Source organism: Haemorhous mexicanus, chromosome Z (assembly GCF_027477595.1).
Source record: "Haemorhous mexicanus isolate bHaeMex1 chromosome Z, bHaeMex1.pri, whole genome shotgun sequence".
Taxonomy (NCBI): domain Eukaryota; kingdom Metazoa; phylum Chordata; class Aves; order Passeriformes; family Fringillidae; genus Haemorhous; species Haemorhous mexicanus.
In genome coordinates this window covers 43076167-43089004 of record NC_082381.1, presented here as the reverse complement: position 1 = coordinate 43089004, position 12838 = coordinate 43076167, and the positions used below count along the sequence as shown (strand labels likewise).

At 41.3% G+C, this 12838-nt stretch overlaps 1 protein-coding gene across 1 annotated transcript in view; it reads left to right on the top strand.

Moving 5' to 3' along the window:
* The window catches only part of GNE (glucosamine (UDP-N-acetyl)-2-epimerase/N-acetylmannosamine kinase), a 34714-nt gene that overhangs the window by 6392 nt on the left and 15484 nt on the right, over positions 1 to 12838 (top strand). The window contains exons 2-6 of the mRNA XM_059836915.1: positions 6475 to 6683; positions 9003 to 9454; positions 10457 to 10609; positions 11062 to 11274; positions 11508 to 11595. Of these exons, the coding sequence (XP_059692898.1) occupies positions 6475 to 6683; positions 9003 to 9454; positions 10457 to 10609; positions 11062 to 11274; positions 11508 to 11595 (1115 nt within the window). The remainder of the gene's footprint in view (positions 1 to 6474; positions 6684 to 9002; positions 9455 to 10456; positions 10610 to 11061; positions 11275 to 11507; positions 11596 to 12838) is intronic.

The window sequence follows — 12838 nt, the reverse complement described above, 5'->3', positions numbered from 1 at the left end:
AGCACCTTTCACCTGTTGCAGGATGGGTTTCAGCGAATCCGAACCAGCTGCAAACCAAACGCACTGATCTTGTTCTTCTGTTCAGATCTTAAGCCACATGACCTCTCCCAAAATTAGTAATTCTCTCATCTCCAACACTTCCCACCACTTTGACACTAATGACCATTAAGTCTCTGCAGAGCCTTTACTATTCCTGCAAAGCTTTCTTGCAGGAGGGAAGGATGACGGAAGTGCCAATGAATTTTCTGGATCCTGAGATCCTACTCCTCTAATGAACCCCTTCACAGCCACAGGCCTTGTCAAAGTCCTCTTCACAGTGTCACTGGAGATTGTGAGCAGCAAAGCATAAAACCAACTAGAGCAGGCAGATTATGGGCTGAGGCTTCTCCTTCCATCTCATCTCTCTACACAACATTTGTCTCTCTGCTGGGAGGCCTTGAGGCAGGGCTCACTCAGTAATGAGAAAAATTTAATATTGTTTATGTAATGTGTGAAGTCTGTGAGAAATAACCAAAAGGAACATAAACTTTCTTGTTTCTTCTGCACCTTTTACTGCAACATGCTGAAACACCATTAGAACATTTACTGAAAAATCACATGAAGAGATGCACTAATGGTGTTGTAAGAGTAATAAACTCTCAATGTAGTTGATTCTAGCTGTGTTAGTACTAGTATAAACCAGAGTCTGTCCATATATTCACACTTCCATACACTCATGCTCAAATATGATTCAGGCTCTTCTTCAGTGTTTCAGTGAAACCAAACATAGATATGCTGGCAAGCTTATCATAACCTGAAAGCATTTATAGGAGACATTTCAAATGTATTTAATATGGCATTTCCCAAATGTACATGGGTTTTTAAGCAATGTGCATAAAGTAAATCTAGTGATGCACAGAACAATGAAAATAATTTAAATTGGACATGAATTGAACCTAAGGTGTCTATCAGTTGCTATTACTGCATATGGTCAGTATTGCGAGCAAAGATGCCTGGTAACTTCAGAAGTGGGTGTGCTGCAATATTCTCAAAACACTGAGTCGTTGTAGAGCTATGACTCATTGAACCACAGCTGTCTAAGGACTTTCTGAACGTCAGCATAGGATAATATCCTTTCTATCTCTCTTGGGAAACAGTCAGATCACCACTTTAAATTCCCCAGGGCAAGTCTTTAAGAGTTTTTACTTTAATAATCACTCTTGAAGATTTTTTTTTTTAGCTGAAAACTTCAGCTAAAATTGTTTCTTCAAGTCCTTTTAAACAAATATTTGTAACTGCTAGGAAAGTCAAACTTTCTCTCCCTAGTAAAGGCCAGAAATCCAACTATGTCATTCCTTGCACCTACTTCTAGGTATGTCAGACAGGAGTCACTCTTATGACTAATTTTTTTAAGAATTAAAGGGCAAAACTAGAAGGGATTTGCGACCCCTCAGGTATTATATGGATGAACAAAGATACAATCTGGACTGAAAAACTGTGGTAAAGTTCAGGTGCCAAATAGCTGAATGTTGTACAGGCTTGTTCAGATGTATGGCCTTACCACACCAGACTCAAGTTTCAGCCACACAAATGTGAAATCAGAGAAATAAAAATGGGAGAAGAATTGTCCTTTTACTAGGACTGTGTGACACCATTTCAGCTACTGAAATGTTTTAGCTAGCTGTTTTCATAGCAGAATATAGTGGGCACAGGTTGCTGATGTTACACATGGTGCCTCAGGTATTGAGCTAGGATCCAAGTCATAGTCACTTCACTAATGTGAGACTTGACCTCGAAAGGGCTCCAGCTTGAGAAAACAAACCACATCTCTTTTACAGTCAACTGGAACACAGATGACAGCAACACCTGGTAGTTGGTTTAACAGCTCTTTTGATTGTGCTGCATGCTGATGAAGTTGTCATTTGGTGACGCCCTGGGCTGAATTAATAACAAAATTATGAAATTCTGCATCACACCCAGGCACTCTTCATGAGCTACTGGCAGGTGTCCTGACAGGAGGGCTGCAGTTCCTCACAGCCTGCACGATCAGGCTAGTGCCGTATTCTTCCATACACCCCTGAAGGCTGCTTGTCCTAACTGTGCATCTCCTACAGCAACCCCACAGCCCCTAGTTCTCTGACAGCCCACACTTTAAAAGCTCTTAACATAATGGCAGTCGCCACTGAAGCTGTGAGATCATGAAGCAGTTTTAACTAGCTACCTCAGATGTGTATATATGGAGCATTCCATATAGAAACCAACAAGAAGATGCTGTCCCACCTCAACGATATGGTTCCTCTTCAGGAAGAATTTCTTAATAGAAAAGCCGATTAGACATTGGAACGGGCTGCCATTGCAATGGAGTCACCGTCCCTGGCGGTGTTTAAGGAACGACTGGATGTGGCACTCAGTGCCATGGTCTGGTTGACAGGGAGGTGTTGGGTCCTAAGTTGGACTCGATGACCTCAGAGGTCTCTTCCAAGCTAACTGGTTCTGCTGTCATTCTGTGATGGCAAACCTGCGGCCCTTCAGACGCGGCGGGGGCTGCCCGGGCCTGGGGCCCCCGTGGCCGGCGGGGCGCGGCCGGGGCAGACCCCTCCTCTGCGCTCACTTCCTGCGGGGGCGGGGCTTGCTGCCTGCGGATCCGAGCGGTCCGGCGCCGCCGCCGCGGTCCTGGCGTAGGGCAAGGTGACTGCGAGGCGGCCGCGCAGAGCCCGGGCCGGGCCGGGCCGGGCCGCAGATGTGCGGGGAGGCGGCAGCGGCGGGAGCGCGGCGCGGGCGGGAGCGCGACTGTGCCTGGGGGCGGGGCAGCGCGGGGGCCGGGGCGCGTCCCCGCAAATGCGGGATCCAGAGCCGCAGAGATCCCGGGCGCGGGTCCCCGGGAAAAGCGGAGATCCAGAGCCCCCGCAGGGGAAAGGTGCGCACGGGGACGCTGTCTAGAGGAACAGAGGGTGCGGCGGGCCGCAGGCGTGGGTTGTCCCGGGATGTGCGGAAGTGGGGGAGTACCAGGGCAGCCTTGTGTAACAAGTGAATGGCCTGAAGCGATAGGGCGGATTTAGGCTGGGTATTAGAAAAAGGCACTTCACCCAGAGGATAGCTGGGACAGACTCCCTAGGTCACAGCACCATCCAGTGCTCTCGGGCACCTGGATGCTTGGGGTGTCCTGTGCAGGACTAAGAATTGAACTCAAGGACTTTTGTGGTTTCCTTCCAGTTCAGCATTGGAGTTATGATATTCTGTTATTCTTGGTGTGTCAGTATTTGGAAAAGCACAGGGGCTGATCCCTTGCACCAGGAAAGGGCCTGATGAACACACCAGCCACATTCATGGGAATGGTAGAGAGCATTTTTTGCCCTACAACATGTGCAGGGCAATGGATGCTTTTCCACCCTCACAGAGGCTTTTGAGGGTGTCATTTGATGTTTGGTCACCTGCACTGGGCTCTAAGAAGAGGCTCTGGATGTGTGTGCACACAAGCGATGTAGAACTGATGGCTCAGTTAATGGGTGGAGAGGGGTGGCGGGAATACACATACTGGTACAGGGTGTGGGAGGAGTTCAAGGCAGAATAACCTGTATGACACACAGAAAAGCAATTGGGAAGATGAAATTGCCTTCAACACAAGGGCATGCACAGAGTGAAGAGACAGGGTCTTTGATTTTATAACCCGGTGTTTCAGAGGTGTGAATGTAGAATAGAGAGTATACAGGTGGTGTCATTTGTTTGTGGAACAGTGATCGAGGGGTGTCTCATGCTCTGGGGACTGCTAACAGAAATAGTAGCTGCTTCACTGTGGTAAAGTCTGGCCCAGAATTTCCCAGTCTTAAAAAGTCCTTGAATCTCTAATGATCTAAAAGTTTTATGGTTGAATATAGAAGAGCAGTAGACCAAAGCACATGGAGATTAAGTATTTCAAGTAGTCCTTCATGGAAGACTGTTTTATTTCTTCTCCCTTCTGCTAAAGATGGCTAGTCCCTGCAAGGTGGAAGAGATAGACCTTGGAACAGGAGGATCTCCCAGCTAGAGAGTTCTATGTAGATCAAACTCAGTATATCATTAAACATCTAGAAACTAAGAGGCAAATATTAGTGATTTGTTCTTACAAATAATTTTGGTGAATAGTCCTGTTTTGGTGAACAGTCCAGAACAGAAAAGAGATGACTTACCTGGAAAAGCTGATAATAAATTCTAAAACCACCGTGGTAACAAAATTTTGTAGCTAGGGCATCCCAGCTCTGCTTGAAGGAATTTGCTATTAATGGCTGAAGGGACTTGGCCATTGCTTTTTGACAGTGAATACTGTCTGAAAATACAGAATTATTTTTGCATTTAGGCTCAGAAAAGTTTGGAGTCAGGATAGAATAATGTCTGTTATTAAACTGTGATGTAGCAATACATCACATGTTTCTTTAGGAAACATCCAAATTATCCTAGAAAACAATAAACCCATTTAATTAGTGGCAAATTTCCACATGCAGTTGATAATTATATTCCATTGTTACCTTCCTTATTCTAGGGTAAATATTTTGGTTCTTCAGATAAGCAGGTGTTTAAAATTGACAGCAATAGAAAACCTGTCTGCACCAAGGCCAGTGTGTGGCTCACTTGGCAGCTTTTTGAAACTATTGTGTTACAGAGTTTTAAGGCAGTACTGGAAATAATTCTGCTTTGAGATGTAATGTTAACAGAAGTTGAAATGGACAAATAGCAGGAATTGCCTTTGATTCTGGTCAATTCAGACAGATTTGGAGTGTCTCCACTTCTACGTCTGAAATTATTTCAAGAGACTATTATTACAGCCAAATACTAACTGTAATTAAATGTGATCTCCATGGCTGGAAAGATGTGTGGGCTATTGATTCAGTTCTGTAGTTATGGTGAAAAAAGAGATTTTATTTTTTCTCAATTTACAAACCTTCTGTTTTAGGAGATGGTATGTTCTGTGTCTGGATGGGAGGTTTTTTAGAATTTTAGATAATGCTGAAAGAAAAAAGGAGGACAGAGAACTATTCTGCTTCTTAACAGACTGCTTTGCATAAATGAAAAGAAGCTGCTTTGTCAGAGGGGTCATGGTGGTCCTAGCTCAGACAGGTAACTTGGAGTTAGCAGACTTTGGATTAGTTTGCCTTGACGCTTCCTTATTTTGCAGTTTTTTACTTTGGCTTCTTTTTTTATACAATATAGAATATGTATGCAGCAGTGACCAACTTGAAGAGTTTTGTGAGAGGTTTGCCTCTAGTTATACTAATATTTTTCATGTGGTTTCTAGGACAAGCTTATAGGTGTGGCAGAAGTGGCATTCACAACTTGATCACCATTTTGTTTGAACTAGTTTTATGTAAATAATGACAGGACATCCTGCTCAGAACCACCTCTGAAGAGAGGTTGTTTTAGAAATGAGGAAAAACAGTGGGGTCTATTAGATCTGAGTCTGTCTGGTGTCACTGCCAGTGATAGTCACTGATAATTTTCACTGATAGTTTTCACTGGTAGTTTTGCAGAGCCATAATGGATTGCAAGTGCACTAGAGATGCCACTTTACCTTTGACAACTTGGCATAGACTCCTGATCACCCTAATGTTGCTATTACACCAAAGCATTGTGTAGTCACGTGTGATGAAACCTAAACTAATGTTTTAAAAATAGGGAAATCTTGAAAGGTTGATGAATTTTGTAAGTTTCATGAGAGTGTGATGTCACAGTAGCCTTTCTTTTAGACCTTACTGAAAAAATCTGAATGCAGTCTAAAAGGAGCATGGAATTGCTCCTGTTAATATTATCATTTACTGTCATGCTTTTTTAGGTGGCAAAATCAGTAGAGAGATTGACTGCTGTGAGTCAAGGATAAGACTGCTTTGAGTCAAGGATAAGCAAGCCTTGTCCATTAATCCAGAAAAAGTTCCATCTGCAGAGAGGAGCAAAAATCTGACATAACATGAGATTTTTACCAAAAGGATGGTACTTACTTAAACTCTTGCTAACACCTTAGTAATTTCTGTTTGGGAGGAGAGGAAATTTGGGTTATTTTGATGTTTTGTATTATTGATTTTCTTAATGTACTTTGGCCTACAAAAGGGTATGTAAGGCTTTAGAAATAAATGTTTAACTTGCTTTACCTCACCAGAATGTGTTTAATGGAGATATATAAGCTGTCTTAGTCAAAAACTTTTTGTTAACTGAGCCTGTCAGTGGATGCGTCTGAGCAATTTGTTCCATTCTTTTATTTGGAATATGAGATGTTCTTTCTTTCATTTACTAAGGCAGAATAGTTTTTCTGCTTATACAGAGGTTTCCATCAGAACAGGGAGAAGTAATTTTACTGTTTAATTACAGTTGAAGTTCATAACTCTTATATTGTTTATACAGAATTTTTATATGCTATTTGTAGAAACAGAAGTGTTAAAATTGAGTTTTGACTGGAAAAAACCAATTCTATTTGATGTAAGTAAATTACTATTATTAATGACACACTTCTTGTTTTCTCTATTATCTCAGGAGGTGTACTTCAAGAATCTTTCAAAACAGAAACAAAAGGAAGTCATGGAGAAGAATGGAAACAAACACAAACTTCGTGTTTGTGTTGCTACTTGCAACCGTGCTGATTATTCAAAATTAGCTCCCATTATGTTTGGTATTAAGGCAGAACCACAGTTTTTTGAGCTTGATGTTGTAGTGCTTGGTTCCCACCTGATTGATGATTATGGGTAAGGTGAATTTTTATCTACCAGTATGTTTCTGAGGTGTTAGCAATGATAATATGATCATTAGGTAAAACAAACTCTTGGCATCATGAGTGCACTCAACAAAGTTTTACTTTTTTTTTCCCAGAATTTTATTCTGCAAATCCTTATGAGCTTGCATATTTCATGCAATAATTTTTTTCAGCCAGTCTTTGAATTCTAGAAAGTTTTGTGTAAATGCTGTAATCGAGACCCCAAAAAGGATCACAGACTGTATGAAGTGAGAAACTTCATGTCCTGCATTTTTCCTTGAAACCTGGTGATTGTCAAATGGAAATGTGCTACAGTTTTTTAATTTTCATGTGGAAAAGAGCCTTCTCAGTCATTTTAAATTGCAGCTCTTCTGCTTTACAGTTATTGGAGAAAGTACATATATTGCATATCCCAGGAGAACACTGTTAGTTCTTAATTCCAGTATTGTGGAGGCAGGAAAGTCTGGTCGTATATTTCTGACAAAATAAGTAACAAAATGACAGATATATGGTTGTCTGGGTGGTATATGGGTGGGTGGGAGAGAGTAGAGTCCCTGTCCATAGCTCTGCATAAGTAAGCAGTCAAATCACCCATCCAGGAGGATGAGATGTCTTGGTCCAGTTCCATTTCCTTGGAAGGACTTCCCACATCCCAGGTGGATATTCTCCTGGTTGCTAGAGAAAAGGAAGAAGAAACAGCATGGATAGCCTTTCTGGGATTGTGGTTGATTTTCCTCAGGCTGTGTTTACTAGTTTGGACCCAGGAAGTGAAGTAGATAGGAAAACGCATATTCTGGAAAACAAAATCAGACTTTGGCTTAGGTCTGTAGTATATCAGCATTGTCGAACTTTTGGAAATGTGTAAGTGTATCTTCAAGTAGAGATACTTTTTGGACTTTCCAGTGAGAAATTCTGGCATTTTATAAGCCAGGACAGGAGGAAGTTGTATTATCTCAAACTAGTAAGATAGGATGTTCCACTGGTGACTGTTCTCTTTCTGCACATTATAGCACTCTGTTCCTTGCTTTGTACTGGACATTGTTTCCATCCAGTAACATGGCAAGGTGAATTCAATGTCACAAAACTAACCTGATTCAAAACAAAACGAGACCAAAAAAAAAACCATTTTAACTTCTTGACAGGTTAGTATGTTGAATTGCACCCTGTCTGATTGGAGAAATAAAGTAATCCCATTTAATTTGCTATAAAGGACAAACATGCCCCTGATTTCTCCATATCACATAACCCTTGGCTGTCTGCAAGACTTGTGCAAAGTAATACAAAATACTACTTTTCCAGTTTCAAGGTGTTTAACATTTGTCACTGTATTGTGAATGATTTGTAATGCACAAAGCAAATAGTAGAGATTTTGCTCTAGCAAACATTTTTGCTGTTAGTTTCTTTGTAGTAAGTGATCTAAAACCCTGGTACTCCTTGGGGTTTTTTCAGGGCCTAGCCCTGTCCCCCTTAATCTGGGTCATTCTAGGAAATTAGTGGGTCCTCAGAACATACATGTTCTAGTGATGTGAATAGGGTAATCAATGGTAGCAGAAGTCAGATGACAGTGATCCTGTGAAGTGTCTGTTACTGAAATGCTTGGAGGATCATAAAGGAAACAAAACTACCTGAAATGCACAGTCAGTCTCACTTGTCTGTCTGTCTAGATTTTCACCTTTCAAAAGGCAAAGAATACAGAAACAAAGAGAGAAAAAGTTTTCTGAGATAAATGTACATAATCAGGAAGATGGTAGGTCTGCAAAGGATATTTATAAATGGAGTTGGAAATTTAATGAAATTTCTGCTATATAAATGCAAGCCCCTTTACTCAGTAAAATAAAAAGGATATGCCTTAAAAAAATACAGAATCTGAAATAATATATGCTACCTGCATGATGTTTTCTTTAAACATACAGGCCTCAGCTTTGCATCACGTTTGTTGTTGTCCACAGAAAAGTCAATAAACATACCCTTTCTAGCAGGAAATCATGCCATATGATATTCTCTGAAAGTCTCAGTGGACACATGAACAAAGAGTTTGATTTCTGAGGATTTCCACAATGTGTTCAGCACAGTTCTTCCTTAAAGATGTCTAGAAAAACTGGATGTTTGGAGTATTAGGGAGGATCTTCACATGGATGAGAATATTCTGTTAAAATCTAAAAAGCTACTTTCCTCAGTGAAGAAGATGTGGAAAGCAGGTCTTTTTTCAACCCCAGTACAGCTGTTATAATTCATGTTTATTTTGTGAAGCAATATTGCTGTAAAGTCAAGTTGCATTTACTCTAATAACCCTTTTTTTCCTGACCTTCAGTAACACCTATCGTATGATTGAACAAGATGACTTTGATATTCATACAAGATTGCACACCATTGTGAGAGGGGAGGATGAGGCAGCTATGGTGGAGTCGGTGGGCCTTGCACTGGTCAAGTTACCTGATGTCCTCAACCGCCTGAAACCTGACATAATGATAGTTCATGGGGACAGATTCGATGCTTTGGCCCTGGCCACATCTGCAGCCCTGATGAACATTCGCATTCTTCACATTGAAGGTGGGGAAGTCAGCGGGACCATCGATGACTCCATCAGACATGCCATAACCAAACTGGCCCATTACCACGTGTGCTGCACGAGGAGTGCAGAGCAGCACTTGATAGCCATGTGTGAAGACCACGACCGCATCCTTTTAGCAGGCTGCCCCTCATATGACAAGCTTCTCTCTGCCAAAAACAAGGACTACATGAGTATTATTAGCATGTGGCTAGGTAAGCAGGCCACTTCTTACGTTTTTCTCACGTGCCTTTCAACACTAGACAAACTCAGTAAGTAGGCTATCAGTCAAAAAATAATATATATTTTTAATAGTACCTGGTATTTCTTTCTTTTTATTTGCTTTCATTCTGTATTCTGCCACAACTGAAAAGCTACAATTCCATTTTACTGAACACTTCCAGACCTTCTGCCAAATCAAAAAATAACTCCTTAAATGGGTAATTTCTCTGAGCTGAACAATTTAAAAGCAGAACAGTCTTACATGAGCACTTACTTTGGTGTAGTAGAGTTTTAGTTAAATAGAATCAAAGCTGTTCAGGCCTAATATAAAAAATCACACAGAATTTGTATTATTAACCTTTTTTTGAGGAATGCACTGCAACAAGACAACCTGCGCCAAAGGCTTTTGGTGTTTAATACACATTGACTTAGAAATAATTCCTGTAAATAGTGGGGTTTTATGTTTGCTTTTTATCTTTGACAAAGCAGTCTCCTGTGTGGCTACCATGTGTAGAAGCTGGAATCTTTTTCAATCAGTATGTTTTGCAGATAAAAGTTTATCAAATTTACTAAGACAAGTATAACTGACCGTTTTTAAACAGTGGAAATGAAGTCTTTGCTTGAGAATGGACAACTGACAGAAAATCAGAGCAGCTCCAGGAGTTACTACAGATTTATAATGGTGTGAGAACAGTCTCTTGATCCTGGTATAGTCTTGGAAAGCTTCAGAAGTAAGCTTTCAAGTTAACAGTTTGTAGACATTTAGGTAGTGGTCTCTAAAGTTATGGGACGTGCTTAGAGAGGCAAATAATAAGCTAGGCTACCCTGTAAGTCCCTTGATTTTTATTGTAGAATTGACCCCTGTGTGTTAGGTATATCCCATTCAGTGCTTTGACTTTTCAGGGTTTCACATCTGTAGTTCCAAAAGTATGTCCTTCCTTCCTCTTGCTATTCTATGCCAATAAAAAAACTTTTCTTGCCCTCCATTTGGACAGGTGAAGATGTCAAAACCAGAGATTATATAGTTGCTCTGCAGCATCCTGTAACTACAGATATTAAACATTCCATAAAAATGTTTGAGCTGACACTAGATGCACTCATCTCCTTCAACAAGAGAACACTTGTTCTATTCCCTAATGTGGATGCAGGTGAGTAGAATACATTCGTGCTAGTGTGACACATAACAGATTGTCTTCAAAAGAGTGCTTTTATTCCAAGTCCTCCAGTCAGATGGAAATAGCTGGATTGTGTCAGCCTCGTGGGTGCATCTGCTGCAGCTCTAGGTTCACATTGCTAGAGGACATTTCAGTTTTTCAGTGTGGGAAGGAAAATTAGGAGAAACCAGGTGACATGTAGGAGCAATATTAGTGCCTCTTAAATTAGCTTAAAACTACAAAGATACTTTTGCAGTGAATTCTTGTATCAAATTTTGGCATATGTGCTGAGCTAAATGATTTACAGTGTAAGGATAAAAAAGAGAGCAAAAACCTGTTCAGAGCTAGCAATTCAGTGAATGGCTGGCTACTATATTCTTTGTGTGCCTGGACTTTGATTTTAAAAGTAGAACTTAAATCATTTATTCTACTTTGCTTTTCTGTAGGAAGCAAAGAGATGGTTCGTGTGATGAGGAAGAAGGGCATTGAACACCATCCCAATTTTCGGGCAGTAAAGCATGTGCCATTTGACCAGTTCATTCAGCTAGTTGCTCACGCTGGTTGTATGATTGGTAACAGCAGCTGCGGTGTCAGAGAGGTGGGAGCGTTTGGCACACCTGTCATCAACCTGGGGACACGGCAGACAGGAAGAGAAACAGGTACATGTTTGCTTAACTAGCGTTTTGGAATGCAGGACAGTGTATCAGAGATGTCACTTGCTTCAGTGGAAGCACGGGGAGGCACAGAGCTGATGAAGAGTGATGTCAATCTCATGGGCATCTTGCCCTCACAGAGGAAATAAAAACTATTTTTTTTCATTTCTAAAGCAGCTCATACTCTAATGAAATTTGAGCATCTGATCTGTCCTATTATGTTAATTTTTGTTGTCTAGGTGAAAATGTTCTTCATGTTCGTGATGCTGATACACAGGATAAGATTCTTCATGCTCTCCAGCTGCAGTTTGGGAAGCAATATCCATGGTGAGTACAGTCATTTTAATTCATTGAGAGGGATGTTACAGCAGTAGAGTAAAAGGCATTTAGTCCTAAGGTGTTGCATCATATTTAATTGGAGTGCTTTTACTGCACTGATCTGAGGTTACTGATAATTTTTCATTTCAGAACCATAATGCGATGTCTGGTATGCAGTAGTATTTATAGAGCAAAGTGTTACTGGTAATGTTTCAGTACAAGTTCATTTAACATGTTCATGTTTCAATACATGTTCATTTAACATCCAACAGAAAGTCAAGAAGACAAAATTCATGTTAACCTAGACCAGTGTGATTAAGAGAGCTTGTTCTTTAGGAGCAGCATGGGGGAGAACATCCTGTCTGCCTACTTTGACTTGTGCCTCAAGGACACTTTTTTGTGTGGGTACAAATGATACTGAGAGCTGAAAAATGGCCAGGATCAAGGAAGACTATAAAGCCCTGGTGAGGCACATGAAAAACATCTCTGCCCAAGTCACCTCCTCACATATCTTCTCTGTTAGAGAAATCAGGACAGCCAGAGGCAGACACATTGTGCAGATCAGTGTCTGGGTTTGTGGCTGGTGCTGTCAAGAAGGTTTTGGCTTTTATAAAAGTGTATTTTTATTATTTTTAGCCTGTTACAGGGGAATGGAATCCCTGGCTAAAAAGGGAAGAGTGTCTTTGGCAGCAGGCTGGCCAGTCTGGTGAGATGGGCTTTAAACTGAAGTTTAAAGGAGTCAGGGTGCAAATGGCAACGATTGTGCCATTGTGCCATTGCTATGACCTGCTCCTGGGGAGCAGGTCATAGCAACCACTGCAGAGTCAGATGTACCTTGGCTGCAGCTCAAATCTGTCTTGTTTTGAGGCAATTTGAAGAGATGGGCACTCTGAAATGAGTAACCTCCCCCTTGATTCCAACCAATCCCTTTTCACCAATAAGGAGCCACACACAAGTAGGTGCAAGTGAAAAAATAAGTTTATTAACAAAGAGGATGCCAGCAGTTGGGGGGGGGGGGGGGGGGAAGTAAATAACTGTTAGATACCAAACTGTTAAATCTCACAACCCCATGGGAACAGAGGGAGACCCAAAATGCCAGAAATAACTGTTCCTGAAGTGGTGCTTGCCGGAGGCTGCTGCATGACTGAAATACAAAGGGAAGGTGGCATCTCACCCTTCTCTTCCAAGATGGTGCCTCCCAGGTGACCACACATTTGCAGGAACAAAGAGGCAAGATGGTGAGAACCCCCAC